Raw genomic sequence first — 17,867 nt, 5'->3', positions numbered from 1 at the left:
CCCCTTCAAGCTGACACACCCATCCGGGGAGAACCCACGCTCCCTCATAACGGGAACACAACTCTCCAGCGCGAAAGCCACGCCCCCTCCGGCTACGCCTCCGCGCCCGGGGCCACAGCGACAGCCCAAGGCAGGTGCCTCTGGTTAATAAACAACAGTGAGAAATTAACGTGGAGGTCAAAGCCATGCGTGGCTGCAGGTGGCACCAAAAAGGAGGTGCTGTGTGGTCATAGGAAGCACCAAGCTACGCGTGTGGAGAATCAGGCCAGGCTGCTTTTTTGTCAGATTGAACCATTTTACAGGTTTTTTTTAAACATCGGTAGAGTTCGTTGTGGTGCTGGGCAGCAACCCAGCCAAACCGTACAGCATTCTTGGACGGGATCGCTTCCACAGAGCATTCCCACTGCACAACTAAGGGATGTCTGGCAATCGGAAATGTCCGGAGCGTGCCTCGGGCAGCAGTCGGTGCCCAGGCAGGTGGCAGTGGGTGAGGCTGCCGTCACACCAGTCCCTCCGTGGTGAGATGGAGCCGTCTATTCCAGAACCACGGTCCCTCCTGCTGCCTCCAGCGCTGCTTTGATCTTCTCAGCTTCCTCCTTGGAGGCGTTTGCCTTGATGTCCTGTGGAAGGGACTCCACCAGCTTCTTTGCCTGTGGGAGGGACAAAGTACGATACTTGTAAACTGGCTTCCACTAACTGGATTAACAGATTTAGAGCCATGAGCCTGACCTCCGCATTAGCAGCCCACAGAAACTCAACGGCTGCTCCAAAACTCACAACTTTCACTTGAACTCTGGCCCATCCTGCCAGATGTCATCTAAGCCTGACCGTAAGTGACGGCACATCTCCCGCAGCCCTGGAAGTTCTTATCAAGCGAGTAATTACCAGTAAATTCCTCCCATCGCGTACGCGCCCGGTGGTGCCAGACATACAGCCCCGGTGCAAGGTGCCTGGGTTGCACGCAGAGCCACGCAGCAGCAACTTGCTGCATCAAGGCAGCTCCTGGCTCCTTGTATCAACTTTCCTCAGTGCTGTGTTTTGGTTCACATACTCCTGCCAGCGGGGAGCAGAGGCTCTCACAGGGTTTGCACAGACTATGCCTGACAACACAGTCTTGATATTTTCAGGACTTTTTATACAAAACTATGGGTACTGTACGGTACAGCAATATTTATTGCAAACTGAAAAGCTGGAACTGATTCAAAGGGAGCTTCTGCAGCACTGCTGTAAAAAAACAAAGGGAGGATGTCCTGGGAGGATAAGCCCCTGCTACAGTCAGATGCTCCCGTTCTTAGGCCAAGCAGCAGCAACAGAGCTGTTTGGTGCATAAAAACAAAGCTCAGGAAGGTTCCTATGGTGCAGAGCCACTGTAGGCGTTGTTTAGCATGCAAAATATTGGCCACCATTCACATAAAGAAGGTCTCGGTGTTTTGATTCATGTTGGAAGCAGTGACAATGACTCCGTGGTGGCAGAAAATGGGGATGAGAAGGTGCAGCTGTGCGGGCACAGCTGGGCAAGGCAGGGATGCCTGTCCTCACCAGAGCCCAGGGCAGTATCTGGAAAGGAGCCTGTTCTGGCTTGCAGTGATGAGGACTGGCAGCACAATCAAGGTTATTCATTTAAGATCCTTTCTCACTAATGCCTAACTCCTGTTTCAAAGCAGCCTCAGTCAAAGGAAGCTGCAGTTCAGAGCTCCCAGCAGGAGGAAGAGCAAGGCATTGAGCCAAGCTGGACCAGCACAGTAATAGCCACGGGGCAAAGGCAATATGTTTCCGACCTCAGCCAGAGCACGTGAGGGCAGCAGCTCAGAGCCAGAGCGGATGTGACATCAGTCTGTTGGGTTGCTTTGAAAGAGTTTTCAGAGATGAAAACAGGTTTGAGCCTGGCTTGTGCTGACGATGCACCCATCTCATCACGCAGCAGTTTCTGCAGGACTGACCTGTCTGAGTACCAGCAGTACTCAGCGTCCACAGATTTTCCTTTCTCCCACATCATGAATGGCCCTACAGGTGAATAACAGAATCCCTGCAAATCTCAAAGCAAAACCACCTCAGCTAGGTGGCAGTAAAATTTACAATAGAATTGTACCAGCTACACTTCGAACACAACCTCCGAGGACAGAACCAGCCTTCAGCAGCTGTTTGTTCTGTGTGTGTATGTTTTAACCAAAACCAGTCTGGGTAAGTCACACTTGACGACGTTTATCCACAATAACTGCAGTGGAACTGTAACCAGCTTGTCTGACAGGTTCTGTGTGCAAGGCCAAGGTGATTTAGCACTAGTTTTCCAGCTTTTAATTATCCACTGATGGTGTCCGTTACAGGGTCTGAGCATTTTAATGTTTGCTTGGGAATGATAATGGATAAACAACTGACAGAGTGGCTAAGCTGACTGTTAATGAGCAAGGTGGATCAGTGAAGCCATCAGAGTTCATCCGTTATCAAGCTGGCCTCACGCATCAACACCAATGGCTCAGAGGATTTTCTGCAAACCCTTCCAATATCCCGGGTTACAAATAAACATTTTACAACATTCAACATTTCTTCCTTGCAATTGGGCAAGCAGAGAGTGCAACCATTAACCCCAAGACATCGAAGCATCACCCAACAGTGAACTGAAGCACATTAAATGTCGCCGCAGCAGCAGCTGCATTACTCATGCCTTGTTCTGAGCCCACATCATGGCTCAAGGGCGCAAGCTCAGAGGCTGCACAAGACTGCAAAAGACATGTCTGCCCTGAAGACAAAGAGCAGGCATCACCTACAGAAAGAAGAACTCTGAAAAGGACTGGAAGCATGGACTGCAAGATACATGAATTTGAGAAATATCTAAATTCAGAACTATATTGGCCTTAAAAAACCAAAAAGCTTCAGCAGAAGACAGGCCAATTCCAGCTGTAAGGAGGAATTCTATCTGCTCCCAAGTTCTGCAGGCAAGCTGCAGCAGCTCTTACATTTGGAGAAGCTGAAGCTGGCAAGGAGGATTTTGAGGTCTTTGCCCTAAGCCTCTGTCTTCATCCCACCACTTCTGCCAGAGGCAGAACGGGAATGGCCTTCTCTTAGAGTGCCTGAAAATAGACGAGTCTGGCTCCTGCTCTACCTCTCATCCTCATCTCTACACTGAGGTGGGTGCAGGTAGAGTGTTCTCCTACATGTGGAATTCCAGGCTCCCTTTTGAACCAAGAACTGGGGCTGCTGCTCAGAACCCATCCGGGCTTGGAGGGGGGAAGCGGTGCGTGGCCGGAGCCACAGGCAGCCCTTTCCTCACCTGCACGAGGTTCACTCCTGGCACGAAGTTCTTCACCTCCTTGATCAGCTTCACTTTATCAGCAGGTTTCAGATCTGTCAGCCGGACGGTGAAATGTGTTTTCTCTTTCTTTGGTGGGACTTCCTCCTCTTCCTGGAAGCAGCAGAACCCAGTGAATCCCCAGAGCCTGGCCCAGGGGCCCCCTACTGACCCCTCATGCATGGGGACCACCAAGACCAACACAGAGCCCCTGAGGTCCAACTCCCAACCCCACTGAGAAACGTTTGGTACCTGTGGAGCTGCCTGGGAGGGCAAGAGAGAGGCAGCAGCTGCAGGCATCACCCCCACATCTGGGATCTTCAGTGTCTCCTGTGGGAAGAGCAACAGCATTGGTGGCTGGTGAGGTGGTGAACACTCATCAGGCTGGGCCGAGATGAACCAGACCAGGATGAACCAGGTGAGGCTGGGCTGATCCAAGATGAACCAGGACATACTGAGATCAGTGGGGCCCAGACTGGGGTGGGCTAAACTGGGCCAGGCTAAGCCACATGGTGCTGGGCTGAACCAGGCAGGGCTGAAATGGGCTAGAATGAACCAGGATGGACTGAACCAAGCCACGCTGGAATGAACTGGGCCAGGATGAGCCATGCCAGGCTAGGCTGAACCAGGTCAGGATAAGCCAGGCCGGGATGAACCATGCCGTGCTGGGACAAACCAGTCCTGTCTAGTCCAGTCAGAGATGAACCAGTCTGAGCTGAGAGGTACTGGGATGAACCAGGCCAGACTGAATTAGGTTAGGATTAGCCGGGACAGGATAGGCTGGGCTGAGCCAGGCTGTGATGAACCAGACCAGGATGAACTGGGCCAGGATAAGCCATGCTGTACTGGAATGAACTAGTCCAGGCTGGTCTGGTCTGAAACGAACTGGGCCAGGATGAACCAGGCCGGACTGAGCCAAGCCGAGCAAGGCTGAGCCGGGACAGGATCAGCCGTGCCGTACTGGGATGAACCAGTCTGGGCCGGGCTGGTCTGAGATGAATTGGGCCGGGCTAAGCCAAGCCGTGTCGGGCTGAGCTAAGTCAAGACAGGCCGAGCTGAGCCGTGCCGTACCGCACGGAGCCGCCCCTCGACACCCACCTTGAGGAGCGCGTTGAGGTCGGCCACCTCGAGCAGCGTCAGCCCCGCGATGTCCCGCACGAGTTGTCGCACCTTGGGCGAGTACTCCTTGTCGGCCGTGTCCAGCGGCGCCCCGGCCAACGCCTCCGCGCGGCGGGCGCGGCCCGTGCCCAGGCCCCGCAGGCCGGCGGGCGGCGCGGCCCAGCGCCAGGCGGGCAGCAGGCGCGGCGGCAGCGCGCGAGCGGCAGGCAGCATGGCGGCCGCAGAGGACACGGCGCCGCTCTGCCCGGCGCTCTATGGTCCCGGCGGCCCCCGCGCCTCCGCTCCATGGCAGGGCGGGGCGCGCGGTGGCCGCTCTAGCCGCAAGGTCCGCCAGGACTCGCTCGCCCCCGGTAAAGTCTGGGCTTTTTCCCGCAGCTGGGTGAATCGCAGACATCACAGAGCGGATTGGTCTGCAAAGGACATCAAAGCCCACCCAGTTCCAACCCCTGCCATGGGCAGGGACGCCTTCCCCTGGATCAGGGGGCTTCAAGCCCCATCCAACCTTGCCTTGAACTCGCCAGGGATGGGGCAGCCACCACTGCTCTGAGCAACCTGGGCCAGGGCCACACCATCACAGGTAAACATTTCTTCCCAAGATCTCATCTCAATCTCCCCTCTTTCAGCTTAAAACCATTCCCTGTCATCCTATCCCTGCACTCCCTGATCAAGAGCCCAGCTTTCCTGGAGCCCCTTTCAGTCCTGGAAGCTGCTCTAACGTTTCCCCAGAGCAGAATAGAGGGCAGAATCCCCTCCTCGCCCTGCTGGCCACACTTCTTTGGATGCGCCCCAGGATACGGTTGGCTTTCTGGGCTGTGAGTTCACATTGCTGGCTCACGTCAAGCTTCTCATCAACCAGCACCCCAAGTCTTTCTCTGCAGGGCTGCTCTCAATCACGTCATCCCCCAGCCTGTATGGACACCTTGGCTTGCCCTGACCTAGGTGAAGGCCTTTGCACCTGGCCTTGTTGAACCTCATGAGTTTCACACAGACCCACTTCTCCAGCTTGTCCAGGCCTCTCTGGATTACACCCCATCTTTCTGGCATGACAACTGCACACTCATCTTTGCTCCCTCCAGCAGTTTTCCAAATGACTGCACTTCCTTCTTCTTTCTCTTTCATTTCGTTGTTAAAATCTATTTTTCCCCAAGCAAGCATCTTCTTGCCCCAACTCATCTGCTTTCTGGGCTGATGTTGGGGCTTTGCATGCCAGCAAGAATCTCAAAACCAAATGATGGCTTTAGTTTTACTAAATGACATTGCTCAGATTGGAAATTTAGCAGCTTTTGTGTCAATGATCCAAAATGAATTGGACTCGTTCTCTCTGAGAGAGGGAGAAGTTGCACATTTAATGCACTGCAAAGTGTTAATATTCCAAATTCTCCTGCACTACTCAAAAGACTCTGGATCAGAAACATCCCACTTAACACATCAGGCACAACCTGCACATGTGGGATGTGCTAGGAGTATCTTGTTGCCCCGGTGAGCCCCAGGCCACTCTCCAACACACCAGACCAGCTCATTCCAACACTTTTATTATCACCGTTCACGCTCGCTCTCCCCCAAGATGCAGGGACAGGGACAGGCCCTGGGGGGGATGCAGACCTGGGGCAGGGAGGGGAGAGGACACCTGTGGGAGCAGGGCTGGGCTACAACCCCGCCTGGCTGGGCCTCGGGACCCGCAGGCTTTACTCCCAGCCAGCCCCATGACCTACAGGCTTCCAGGTCCCTGCCAGGCAGGAGAAGCAGCCCTTGGAACGTGCAGGGGCTGCCCTCCTGCCGTGGGGACCCCAGAGCCAGGGCCCGGTGACCCCACGTACTCCGGGCCAGAGGCTGACGGGCAGGACGAGGAACTGGAGTATAGAGTGATTCCGGATGAAGAGTAGTGTTCCACAGGATCTGTGGCAGGGATCAGTCAAAGGAAATGAGCTGGGCCTCGCCACTGCCCTGTGCCTGCTGCACAGGGGCAGGTGCTGGCTGGGGCTGCTGCTGCTGGGGGGGTCCTCCAGCAGGCGCCATCTGCAACAGATAAGGCAGCTTCATTTGCAAACGCATCCCTCGAGGGACTCTGATGTGGGCAAATGTGCCCCTCAAGGGACCCCGATGACACTCACCTGTTGGTAGAGGGGCGGCTGCTGCCCGGGCAAGTAGGACTGCTGGGCTGGCAAGCTGCTCAGTGTGGCCTCCTGGCCTGGCAGAGCAGACATGAGGCCCTGTGGAGGGAGGGGGCAGCGGTCAGTGCGGGTAGGGGACGCACAGGGCAGAAGTGAAGGCCCACAGCCTGCACTAGGTCTCCCCTTTCTGGGCTGCCGGCAGTGCAGCCACCCACACCTTGTTCTCTGCAGCACCCAGCAAAGGGCTGGTGTGCAGGGAGTGCTCACCTGCATTCCGTAGGGCTGGTAGCCGATAGAGACCGACTGGTTGCCCATGTAGCCCATAGCACCCGACTGGGGGGCCTGGGAGATGGCCGGGATGCTCTGCGACTGTGAGGCTGCGTTCTGGGAAGGAGAGGCCGGTGAGAGGTGATGCAGGCAGCTATGGCTTACCTCAAACTGACAACCCAGGAGCCCCAGGACCAGCACTGCTCTCCCTGCTCCGCTAGCACCAGGGTGCCTTCCTCCTTCTACAGTGCACCACAAGGAGCCCCAAAATGGCTCTGAGCTCAGCCCACTGCCACAGTGAGCGCTGTGGCAGAGACCTGGGAACAACCAGCCCTTTATCCCTCCTCCTCAGAGATCTCATCACTTGCCTGGTAGCCCTGTGTGGGAGTTGGCTGGTAGGAGGAGTACGCTGGGGTGGTGGTGGGCACCGCCGGGCCCTGCTGAGCTGCCTGCCCGCTGCCGGCCGCCGGCTGGTACATGTAGGCGTTCACCATGCTGGGATCTGAGGCAGAGAGGGTAGACAGTGAAGCACCTTGTGCTTAGTCTCCTCTCATTCAAGATCACCTGGCAAAAGTACCTGTCCCGGCAACGGGCATCGCGGTGTAGGGCCCTGTGCCGCCCTGGGCTGCCTGGTTCATGTACACGCTGTGCATTGGAGAGCCCTCAACAGAGCCGGCTGGGCTGAAGGTGCCAGGGAAGCTAGTGGGCCCAGAGGGCTGGTAGATCACCCCACTGGCTGCGGGCATGGTCTGGAGCTGTTGAGAGAAGAAAAGGAAGCTTTAGGCAGTGTCCCCTGGGAGCTGGCAGGAGGGTCTCTGGCCCAGCAGCCGTACTTGGGCATAAGGCAGCGAGAAGGCTGGCATTTGGGCTCTCATCTGGATGGTCTGCTTCTGCTGCTCCAGGCGCATCTGCCTCTCCTTCTCCTGCTCCTGCAGTCGCTGGATAGCCAGCTGACGCTGCATCTCCAGGTACTCCTGTGGGAATAGGGTTGTGTTGGCTAGAAGGTGGGACACCACAGTATCCCTTCCAGCCAAGGTAGCCATCCTGAGCCCTGGGCTGGCCCAAGGTGCAGGCAGACCTGCTGGCCAACACGGCCCCCGATACCCTGGAACAATTTCCCTGTGTCACCTGCTTCTTCTGCCTCATGATCTCCAGCTTCTGGGCCAGCTGGATCTGGCGCTGGCGCTCGGCCTCCTCTGCTGCACGGCGCAGCTTTTCCCGATGCTCCTCCCGCAATGCATTCAGAGCCCCACGTGCATCTCGGATCTGGGCCAGTTTGTCCTGCAGGCCTTCATAGTACACTGGGGAGGGAACAGACGCCTCAGGTACCCTCTAGGGGCAGAGTACTCGGACCATCCCTGCACACCACACTCGCTTCTCTCCAGAGGATATGCCACGGGAATGCCAAACCCTGAGAATGCTGAGCCCTGGCAGTTACTCGCTCCTCCCTAGGATGCCCACCCAGGCCCAGGGCCTTGGAGCTCCCACGTACGCCTGCGCTCATCCAGCTGGTTGAGCAGCTCCAGCAGCTGGGGGTGCATGTTGTTGATGGACTGGAAGAGGGACAATACGGCAGAGTCATTGGTGATGCTACGGCCCCGCATGTGGTTGCTCTTCATGCGGTTGACAAACGTGGTGACCGCATTCTGCAGTGCCTTCAGGAACTGCTCGTGGTTCTCCTCGGACTCGCCGTTCTGGTACTGCTGCTGGAAGGACAGGGCAGCCGGTCAGCCTCAGCTCTCCCATGCCAAGAGCCAGCAGAGCTGCATGACTGGGCTGAAAGAAGCAGTCGGGTATTCCTTGCCCCTTGCAAGCTGCCAGACCCAGGTCCAGGCCCCCCATCTTACCTCAACAACACTGAGTGGGGCTGTGTGGGTTTCCCCAGGCTGGGCAGCTGGCTCTGCGAGAGACAGAGGAGCTGACGGGGTGGGGCTCTTCCGAACTTCCTCCTGTTTCTTCTCCCAGTAGTTGCGGTTCAGGTACCGAGCCAGCTGCCAAAAAAAAAGGAGGATGAGCATTGCAGCCCCGCTGGGAGTGAGCCTGTGCCGTCGACTAGTAGGGCCTGGATCCTTACCTCTGGGTCAATGTCTTCAGCCAAGGGAGCAGATGAATTCTGGAAAGAGACAAACAGAGTAATCCAGTTCAGAAAAAACAGAAACCCACAGCTCCTGCACAGACGTCCTGCTCAGCCCCAGCCATGCACAGCCACCAGTGCTGAGCACCAGCAAGAGACTGAAAGAGGACAGCTGTTTCCTTCAGCCAGACACACGCTGCAGCTACGGGAAGCAGCAGAGGCCCCGTAATGCTGTCTGAGTACAAACCCTATTGCTGAAAACACAGCAGTGCTGTGAAAGAGCAAAGGATTGAACAGAGTAAATCTCTTCTCTCAGAATAGGGATTAAATATGATGTAAGCAAGGTGCACTTGGGCTGTGTCCATCCACTTCAGGTTCAGGGGCTCCCAGGAACGTACCACAGGTGGGGAATAGAGTGTGCTGACTGGTGGGGCTGACGATGTGACAGGTGTGGGCTCAGCCTTCGGGTACATGGAGTAGGTTGTCTTCTGCCTCTGCAAAAGAGAAAAAACAGTCAGCTTGGGGACTGTCCAGGCTCCTCCAGATCACTCAGCCAGTAACAAACTGGGCACAGTAGGTGGGCAAAGCACACCCAGCCTCACACTTTGTAGGGGTCCCACAGACCAGCGCGCCGCAAGGCTTGGAGCTTGGGCACAGCCTGCTTCCAAGATTTGGGACTGCAACACAGCACGTGCCTGATTCTGCTTTCACCCTCTCATTCCACAGGCCCTTTGGCTTGCTCACACCAGGCCATGTCTAGAGATCTGTTACCAGGCAGCCAGGAGATGCCTGGCACACCTGGGCTGCATGGCAACAGCCACTCCCAGATGTCAAGCAGGGCACGAACCATTCTCTCCTTCTCCTCGGCTTCTGACTGAGACAAGGCTATAGCTAGCTGGAGCTCTTCCTCCTCTTGCAGAGCTGTCTCATCACGCTTCGGAGGCAGCTGCAGGTGGAAAGATGAGGAAGTGGTCAGTAAAGGGATCAACAAGGAGGTCAGGATCACCAGCTGACCAGCAGGGCAGCCACTCACCTGGGACTGCTGAGAGAGGGGGCTGGTCAGGTACTCGGGGGGCAGTTCCGAGCTGGCAGTAGCTTTACCCTCAGCTTTCCTGTAGTCAGAAAGAGGCGATGGTACAGACTGAACGCTCCTTCCTCTATAGTGGAGCCCCAGCTCTGCACAACGCTACCATAAACCCCGCTCCCAGGAAGGAATTGAACCCAGCCCAGTCTGCACAGCTTGTGAAACCCTCACTCTGCTCTGTGGAAAGGTGGCCCCACACCAAGCTTCTCCCTTCACAAGTCTCACCCAACACACCACGAAGGGTACTGACTTGTTGAGATGCTCATAGCAGGGCTCACAGACTCTCACTTCCTTCTCAATCCCAAACTTCGGGATGGTGGAATACTTGGAGGAGCATTTGCCACAGAAGATCTGCCCGCAGGCCCTGCAATGATGCTGCAAAGGATGGGAGACATCAGTACAGTAACAAGATACTCTTTCAACATCAGACATCACTCAGGCACTCCTGGCGCTTCCCTGCCAGCAGCCAGGGCAGGTGGTTCAGCCCTGGCACACTTCCTTGCAGGCTCAGGGCATCCTGCAAATCCCAGGTTGTTGTGGGACCAAGGAACCCAGAGGGGAGGAGCTTACACACCTTCCGTGTCACAACGCCAAACTGCACTCGACACCTGTGACACTCCTCAGCATCGACCCAGTCTGGAGCCTGTCAGGGTTAAAGAAACATGTGTAAGGAGGAGAAAAGGACCTCAAGGAGAGCTAACAGCTAACCAAGGCAATCTCCTGAATGAGGGAGACCAGAAGTATTCGCAGCTTAACTTGCGATATTAATCCTCACAAGTTATCTCCTATCACTCCCAGTCAGCAAGAGATTTTCTAGGAGCGTTTCTGCACAGCAATTGCTTTAGCATTGCCCTGCTGCCACATTCAGACTGCTGGAAGGCCACCGAGTGGGGTAAGATGAAACTAACTCCCTGTCCTGGTCAAGTCTCCCCTCCCTCTGGTAGTTTTAGGTTGCCCTACACCATCTCAGAACTGCCTGTCCGACTGCTGGGAGCTGCACGCGCCCAGCAAGGCCTATGATCTGCATGGAGTGGAGGAATACAAGAACCGAAGGTTTAGCAGGAACAGGACAGGAGAGCAAGGTCTGTCTTGCAGTGCCAACTCCCTCCACACTAGCAGCGCTCACCCTTTCTGCAGCGAACATGGCATCGCTCTCCTTGAACTCTGGGAACACGTGACCTGCAGGAGAAGCAAGAGTCCCGTTGTGAAAGGATCCTCCGCACAGGGAGACCATGACCTTGTGTCATCGGTCCCAGCCACGGATGTCCAACCCAGCTCAGCACACCTGCCCTGACCTTTATCTCACTCTAACACATCCAAGAGCATTCCTCGTTCCACAGGAGGCCAGAGGACAATGCTCACACACTGCCTGTGAAGTCCTGGGCTCTCAGCCACTCTCCAGAGTGCACAGGATCATCCTCTACTGGATTCCCCTACATACTGGCAAGGGACATCAGAGCCCTTCAGATAAGGCTCAGTTCTCAACGCCCTGGACTCAGCACAGCAGGAATAAAAGCCTGGCATGTGGGCAGGGCTTCGAGCCTCACCCCTTGAATGGCAAGCATGTGGCAACAGCAGCTTAGCAGGGATCAGGAACCTCCGCTTTCGCCACTGCCCATGGAGGTTCTGGTGCACCAAAAACAGCAGAGATGGCAGTGCATCTCTTCCCTCACAGGGAACACTGCCATCCCGGGACAAGAGGGACAGTGCATACTGACACTGTTGGGAACTGGGAATCTGGACCAGTACCAGAAGTACTAGAAGTACCAGCAAAAGCCTGGGAGGAAGGAACCACCTCATGGTAAATCCCTTCCCAAAGGACATGTTGGTTTGCTGCCAGTTTCCTGAAGAACATTTGCAGCTCCTGCTTTTCAGGTGTCAACGCCAACCTTTAGCTGTGAGCTGGGCTGGAGGCCCAGAGCAAGGCAGCCCTGATCCTGAGACAACGAGGTTGTCCATTCTCTGCAGCGGGATTCAGTCACTCCAACAGGTTCATTGGCTATCAGGCACCAAGAAACACTCAGTATCGCAAGCCCAGATTTTGCTAACAGCAGGCAGGGTGCTAACACCCACTCCTCCTCCTGCAAGGCTCCTCCTGCAAGAGCAGAGCTGCTGGGCAGATTGTCCACCCACAGAGTCCTCACCTTCAACCTTCATTATCTGATAAGTGTCCTGCACCACCTTGTACTTGGGCTCATTGCGGAAGGCGTGAGCCCAGGCCTGGATGAGGTACAAGATCTTGCTGCGGACACTTGTCTCCACTTGCCTCTGCACAGAAAGAGAGAAAAAAATCTGAGAAAAAGACCTTGAAAGCCACAGGATGGTGTGAAACCCCCAGAAAAGAAGCCAGAAACAGAGGCTTTGGAGTAGCTGTGCAAGGTAAGAGCTGTCAGAAAGCTACAATAAGGAAAAGTCACAGCAAGGAGTATGTACTCCTTCAGCTTCCCCCCGCAGCACAAACACAAAAATGTCCTTCAGAGCAGTGAGGACGAACTTAAAACAGTGAGCAATTACGATGCTTTGAGCAAACACCCACAGAGACTTGCCTGGTCGTTCCCCAAGGTGAACATGAGCGCTGGCCTGCCCTACACCTTCCTCCACCTCCTCACAAGAGCTGCTCCTCCTGCACTCAGAAAGCTGCAAGACCTACAGCCACTCGGCCGGGCCGAACAGCACAGCTCACCTCGTCCAAGAGCCAACAGCACAACGCAACTCACAGCTGGAGAGCGTCCAGAGACTGACAGGCTGTCAGAACCTCCAGCCCCGAGACTCCTGCCTAGGAATACCCAAATCCACTTCAGGATGTGATAAGGAGAGCTGGGAATCCTGCCCTTTGGATGCAGGGATTGTTGTATCACAGTTCAAGGAGCTGGAGGAAACTTGGCAAGCCTGTTCCAATCCCATACAGCCTCTGGGAGCAGCCTGGCCATCGGCTGACCAAATCATTACACATTCACGTGACCGGCTGCTCCAGGAATCCCCCAGGAAGCAGAGGAGCACTGACAAACTCCTATTTCAGCCGAGCACTCAGACCACACAGTGGGACCTACTGACAACTCCTGGAGCTACAAACTTCCAGAAGATCTGGCAAAATCTTGCATTCCAAACATGTCACAGTCCTGAACTTATCAGAACTGAGGCCATTTTAGCAATCACAAGCAGAAAAGTTCCAAGTGCGGAAGAACGGGTCTGTGGCAGTTATGAAACTACTGTGGCAGAAAAGGACTGGAGAAAACCACAAAATCTCTTCATTTGATCTGATCTCCTCCACGCTTGGAGTGTCTGTGCTGCTACACCTGGCCGACACTGCAGCAGCGTTCTTATCTCAGCAGGAGATGCTGCACAGAGACGAGTCAGCCCTAACAGGAAGGTGACAGAAGAGAGTCACTCTGCTGCAGTGTGCAAGATGAGAGGATTCACACAGCTCATTCACCAAACATCTGGGTCATCCGGTCGCCTATTTCTGGTGGAAGACAGAGGCTGTAAGGAGGGAGGACTAACGAGCTCTGGGCTGGGCACTACCATTCTGGAGGTGGGAGCTGGAAACAAGTTCCCATTTCCTCTTCACTTCACACAGGGAGCTCCTGCAGGCATCCATCCTGTGATATCAAACTGTCGAGTGACAGCTTGTGACAACAGCTTTGTCAGCGAAGACATACAGGGGCATCTACTCAGCTTTTGCAGCATATTCCTACCTCACTTCACAGAGGAGCCAGACATCACCCTTGCCCTCACAACATCTCTTCCTAGCAGGTGCTTCTCAGCTCCCTATGCATCACGCAATACAGTTTCCTCTTTTTCGAAAGGCATTTCTAAACAGTTTCCCTTTGTTCCTTACACAAACGGAATGAAATATTTTCTCAAACATTTTCTCCTCCTACTTCTTCTCTCGCAAGCTCATTCAAAACCGACAGTCAAGTAAGATGGATTTACCTTGAGTATTTCCTTCAGCTCCTCCATAGTCTGTTTATTGGCCACCTCGTCATGGACTGTCTGGCCACAGTTTTTCACCACCGACTCCATGACCTGCAGGACAAAGGACAGCATCAGCACGACATGCTCCTTCTCTGTGGCCCACGATCAGCCCTGACAAAGTCCCAGATCCCTGCAGACAGCACGCTGAGACAAGGTTTGACTCAAGCAATTAGGGCAGCATCAGCCCACGCTGCCATGCCAAGGAGAAAGCTACACTTCAACTGCATGGTGGCCTTTGTGCCCTGCTATGGCAGAGACCCCAGGGACAGCACCTCAAGTTCCAGCTTTTGCCTGTTCCTAACTCCAAGATGGAATTAAAGAATGAAAACCGTATCTTGCCAATCCATCATGAAACCTCTCCACTACCGCTGGGAGAGGGCACACTCTAAGTCACAATTCTGATGCTCTGTGGGCATAACAGGGAATGCTGTGCAGCCCAAGAGGTGGCTTATAAAGGAGAGGAAGCTCCTCGGCTCCGAAGTGCTCATGGTTTGGGCTGACATTACCTCTAGCGCATAAAGCGCCACGTGAGGGTTCTTGTCGTTGACTTTCTTCTTGATAGCATTGACGGCGTATTTTGCCCTGGATGAGGAAAGAGAGCAGACGTCATCAGGTAATCAGAAACGTGAGAGGAGATTCCGACAGCTGCTGCAAACCCGCTTAGCCCCTCCCTAACACAGGGTGCACTTAACTCCTGGTCCAGGTGATTCCCGCTATGCAAACTAGGAAGCAAAGGAATAAACACACTCAAGCCTGAGTTATTCTAAGGATTTCAGGCCAGAGGCAGCCTGCATCTCCTGGTATACTTTCAGTATGCCAGGGCGTAGAGCACTGCCTCTTGCACCAGGGGAGATTCAGATTAGACACCAGGAAATATTTCATCACTGAGAGTTGTCAGCCCACTGGAACGGGCTGCCCAGACAAGGAGTGGAGTCACCATCCCTGGAGAGACTTAAAAGATGAGCAGACGAGGTACTCAGGAATGTGGTTTAGCAGTGGACAGGTATGGATGGACTCGATGTTCTCAAAGGCCTTTTTCCAACCAAATGATTCTCTCCAATTCTTTTTCAATAGAGGATAACGACAGGTGCTGCCAGCCCTGATCCCTCTCGCCTTGCACTGCCCAGGAGAGCCACGCTCCCACCGCCTCTGAGCACTCACTGGGTGTCTCCCTGTCGGATCATGTCACAGATCTGCAGGATGGATTCCCAATCCGTCTCCAGCAGCAGCTGGCTCGTAGCTTTATCTGCAAGGAACACAACCAAGGGGCTACTGGAGACAGCTCTTTTCGTCCTGACACCGCTCCACACGGCCCGGCCAGGATCGCTCGCGGACAGACGCCCCTCTCCCAGCTTCAGACGCCTCGGGGCTCTCGGGAACGCCGGCCCCGCCCCGCGCCCGCATCCCCATGTCCCGGTTCCATGTCCCGGTTCCCTGTCCCGGTTCCTCCTCCTCGCCCGCGCTCCCCGCCCCGGTTCCCCTGTGGCAATACCGAGGAGCCGCTCGAAGGTGCCGCCGCCGCGCCCCATAGCACCCGCGCTGCCACCGGCCTGGTTCTCGCTGTCCCACCGCCCCTGCGCCGCCACTTCCGCTTCCGCCAGGCACTTCCGGCTTCCGGCGACGCGGCGCGGGGGTGGAGCCATGGCGGGCGCGGCGCGGGAAGTGCCCACCTGCCTCCTGCTGGGGGCGGCGGGCGGCGGGAAGAGCCTGCTGGCCCGGCGGCTGCGGCATATCCTGGGAGCGGGGGGCCGGGGCACCGGGGGGGATGACAGGAGTACCGCAGGGGACACGGGGGAGACAGGGGCACCGGGGGGGACAAGGTCACCAGGGGTACGGGGACACGGGGGAGGGCACGGGGGGAAAGGGGCACCGAGGAGGCACGGGGAGTCTGGCAGGGACAGGGGCACCAGGAGAGATCCTGGAGGTCCAGGGGCAGGGGGACAGGGGCACTGGAGGCACGGGATTGTGGGCAGGGACAAGGACACTGGGGGATCCAGCAGGGACAGGGGCACAGGGGAGTGGACCAGCAGTGGCAGGGGGGCACCAGTCGTCCTGGGGGTTCCAGCAGGAATTGGGGTAGCAGGGGGCAAGGTGGGGCCTCGGGTGCAGGTAGGGATGCGGGTACCAGGGGTGTCAAACAGGGATGTGGGTCATCCCAGGGGGGCAGGAAGGGGTCCAGCAAAAGGGGACAGGGGCACCGGGGCGGTTCCAGGAGGTCTGGTAGTGGGGCATCACTAGGGGGGCTGGGGCACTGGGGTCTCTGGCAGGGACAAGGGTCCCAGGGGGGCTGGTGGTCCTGAGGGTTCAGGAGTGCGTCCTGAGGTGTCTGATGGGGATGGGGGGCACTGGGGGTCCAGGGTGAGGAGGGCAGGCAGTGGCTGCATCCCCATTCTGGGTGCTGTCATGTCCTTAATCCTTGGCACAGCTGAGCGCCCAGGAGGGGCCCGCAGAGCTGGGCAAGCCCCCTGCCACACTCCCCACGGTAGGCAGGGCCTGTTGCAGCCCAGGGGTCCTGTTACAGCCCTGGTGCGTGGTGATGGCCACAGTCAATCCAACCACTTGTCCCCGCAGGTGGGCACCAACCTGACGGACCTGCAGCTGCCGCGGCGGGTGACGGTGCGGGAGCTGGGTGGCTGCATGGGCCCCATCTGGCCCAGCTACTACGGCGAGTGCAGCGCGCTCCTGGTGAGCAGCACCGAGACCTCATCCCGAGCCATGGACCCCACTGTGAGGGACCCTGCAGCTGGCAGTCATCACTGGTCCTGCTCTGCTGCGGGGAGCTGGGTCCCTTAGTGCTGCCTTGGTTGTCCCATTTCCCTGATCCAGCCTGGCAAGGGGCTGCCTTGGTCACCCCCCCATCCCAACTTTCCCTTCTCCTCTTCCAGTTTGTGGTTGATGCCACCAATCCCACTCAGGTTTCCTCGTCCTGCATCCACCTGCTCTCCATCCTCTCTGCAGAGTCGCTCGCCGCTGTGCCCATGTTGGTCCTCTTCAATAAGATGTGAGGCGGGGGGCGGGGAAATCCCACATCCCTTCCATCCGGCTACACCCAAGGAAGCCTGGAGGGTCGCAGCTGAGCTTTGCTGCACTCTGGGTCTTTGGAGACCCCTGGGCCAGGCGGTGGCTAACGCAGCCCTCCCGCTCTGGCCACAGTGACATGCCCTGCTATATGTCCCTGACGGAGATGAAGTCGCTGTTCCGCATGCAGGACATTGTCTCCTGCGCCACACAACCCATCATGATGCTGGAGACCAGCGCCCGTGACGGTATCGGCCTGGCTGATGTCCTGCAGTGGCTTCGGGCCACCCTCGGAGATGCCCGGTGACCTGAACCCTGCCTGGTGCCTCCAGCAGCCCTGGCAAATCCCGGCATTGAAGGAGGTGGCCAGAGAGTGGCGGCTTTACATGGTTCTGGGAACAAAGCCCAAGCTGGCGTCATGGGCTGGCAGTGGAAGGGCCCTGTGGGACTTCATAGTAAAATCTCCACTTCACTGCCCAGGCTGGCAGCTGCTTGTGTGGAAAACCCTGGCCTTTGGGAGAAGGGATGTGCAGGAACCGCAGAGGCCAGGCTGTGCTGGCACCTCCAGAGGGGGTCCTGGTCATTGGGGATGGGGGCTGCAGTGATGCATGGGCCAGGGTGAGCAGGGCGGAGGCTGGTAACAGCTCCCAGGTTGGAGGCTGAGTGCACATGGGGCTCCTGCTGGCAATTTTGGCCTTGCAGGATGACAAGAGGGGATGCGGAAAGACTGAGGTACCTGGGTGTCGGGAGCCAGAGCAGGCTGAGCTGCAGGGATGCCTCGGGTGGGGATGTCTCAGAGCTGCAGCAAATGCCAGCCTGTGCCTGCTCTCTGGCACTTGCTAGAGTTCAGAGAATGGCTGGGTATGTGCTGAGAGCCCATGCCCACACTGATAACCCACGCCTGTGCCTGTACAGATAATCTGTCCTGGCTGA

The 17,867-nt window shown here is 56.5% G+C and overlaps 3 protein-coding genes across 7 annotated transcripts; 1 reads left to right on the top strand and 2 right to left on the bottom strand.

The window, feature by feature from the left end:
- Nucleotides 1–251: 251 nt before the first annotated feature.
- Nucleotides 252–4,645, bottom strand: MRPL12 (mitochondrial ribosomal protein L12). Its single transcript, XM_009559020.2, has 4 exons — nucleotides 4,385–4,645; nucleotides 3,539–3,616; nucleotides 3,269–3,400; nucleotides 252–650 (listed from the first exon to the last, which is right to left on the bottom strand). Exons 1-4 carry the CDS (start codon nucleotides 4,616–4,618, stop codon nucleotides 534–536), a joined length of 561 nt encoding a protein of 186 aa, XP_009557315.2. The 5' UTR covers nucleotides 4,619–4,645; the 3' UTR covers nucleotides 252–533.
- Nucleotides 4,646–5,921: 1,276 nt separating this feature from the next.
- Nucleotides 5,922–15,559, bottom strand: HGS (hepatocyte growth factor-regulated tyrosine kinase substrate). 4 transcript variants are annotated; one of them, XM_054083103.1, is made up of 21 exons: nucleotides 15,409–15,559; nucleotides 15,078–15,162; nucleotides 14,423–14,498; nucleotides 13,875–13,967; nucleotides 12,086–12,209; nucleotides 11,068–11,120; nucleotides 10,516–10,584; nucleotides 10,192–10,316; nucleotides 9,891–9,969; nucleotides 9,705–9,803; nucleotides 9,256–9,351; nucleotides 8,858–8,896; nucleotides 8,631–8,774; nucleotides 8,276–8,489; nucleotides 7,912–8,084; nucleotides 7,617–7,757; nucleotides 7,361–7,538; nucleotides 7,152–7,285; nucleotides 6,784–6,900; nucleotides 6,517–6,615; nucleotides 5,922–6,439 (listed from the first exon to the last, which is right to left on the bottom strand). In XM_054083103.1, the coding sequence occupies exons 1-21, from the start codon at nucleotides 15,557–15,559 to the stop codon at nucleotides 6,314–6,316; spliced, it is 2,415 nt and encodes an 804-aa protein (XP_053939078.1). In that variant the 3' UTR covers nucleotides 5,922–6,313. The 4 variants fall into 4 exon arrangements, with proteins under 4 accessions (XP_053939078.1, XP_053939080.1, XP_053939079.1 ...); XM_054083105.1 differs by having other exon boundaries at nucleotides 5,922–6,421; XM_054083104.1 differs by having other exon boundaries at nucleotides 8,276–8,486.
- Nucleotides 15,537–17,406, top strand: ARL16 (ADP ribosylation factor like GTPase 16). 2 transcript variants are annotated; one of them, XM_054083112.1, is made up of 5 exons: nucleotides 15,537–15,646; nucleotides 16,341–16,398; nucleotides 16,488–16,601; nucleotides 16,832–16,917; nucleotides 17,070–17,406. In XM_054083112.1, exons 1-5 carry the CDS (start codon nucleotides 15,558–15,560, stop codon nucleotides 17,239–17,241), a joined length of 519 nt encoding a protein of 172 aa, XP_053939087.1. In that variant the 5' UTR covers nucleotides 15,537–15,557; the 3' UTR covers nucleotides 17,242–17,406. The 2 variants fall into 2 exon arrangements, with proteins under 2 accessions (XP_053939087.1, XP_053939086.1); XM_054083111.1 differs by having other exon boundaries at nucleotides 16,802–16,917; nucleotides 17,070–17,393.
- The last annotated feature ends 461 nt before the right edge of the window (nucleotides 17,407–17,867 follow it).

The sequence above is a fragment of the Cuculus canorus genome, chromosome 18 (assembly GCF_017976375.1).
Source record: "Cuculus canorus isolate bCucCan1 chromosome 18, bCucCan1.pri, whole genome shotgun sequence".
In the NCBI taxonomy this organism is placed as follows: Eukaryota; Metazoa; Chordata; class Aves; order Cuculiformes; family Cuculidae; genus Cuculus; species Cuculus canorus.
This window is presented reverse-complemented; position numbering and strand designations above follow the sequence as displayed.

What these genes read in the sequence shown, in the direction of transcription:
- HGS (XM_054083102.1), bottom strand. Translation starts at nt 15,559, where the DNA reads ATGGCTCCACCCCCGCGCCGCGTCGCCGGAAGCCGGAAGTGCCTGGCG. An exon ending in CACCTTCGAGCGGCTCCTCG is followed by an intron (nt 15,163 to 15,408) that starts GTATTGCCACAG and finishes TGTTCCTTGCAG; the next exon opens with ATAAAGCTACGAGCCAGCTG. An exon ending in TGGCGCTTTATGCGCTAGAG is followed by an intron (nt 13,968 to 14,422) that starts GTAATGTCAGCC and finishes TTTGTCCTGCAG; the next exon opens with GTCATGGAGTCGGTGGTGAA.
- MRPL12 (XM_009559020.2), bottom strand. Translation starts at nt 4,618, where the DNA reads ATGCTGCCTGCCGCTCGCGCGCTGCCGCCGCGCCTGCTGCCCGCCTGG. An exon ending in ACCTCAACGCGCTCCTCAAG is followed by an intron (nt 3,617 to 4,384) that starts GTGGGTGTCGAG and finishes CTCTTCCCACAG; the next exon opens with GAGACACTGAAGATCCCAGA. An exon ending in CAGGAGTGAACCTCGTGCAG is followed by an intron (nt 651 to 3,268) that starts GTGAGGAAAGGG and finishes TCCCTCCCACAG; the next exon opens with GCAAAGAAGCTGGTGGAGTC.
- ARL16 (XM_054083111.1), top strand. Translation starts at nt 15,558, where the DNA reads ATGGCGGGCGCGGCGCGGGAAGTGCCCACCTGCCTCCTGCTGGGGGCG. An exon ending in CTGGCCCGGCGGCTGCGGCA is followed by an intron (nt 15,647 to 16,340) that starts TATCCTGGGAGC and finishes ATCCTTGGCACA; the next exon opens with GCTGAGCGCCCAGGAGGGGC. An exon ending in TTGGTCCTCTTCAATAAGAT is followed by an intron (nt 16,918 to 17,069) that starts GTGAGGCGGGGG and finishes CTCTGGCCACAG; the next exon opens with TGACATGCCCTGCTATATGT.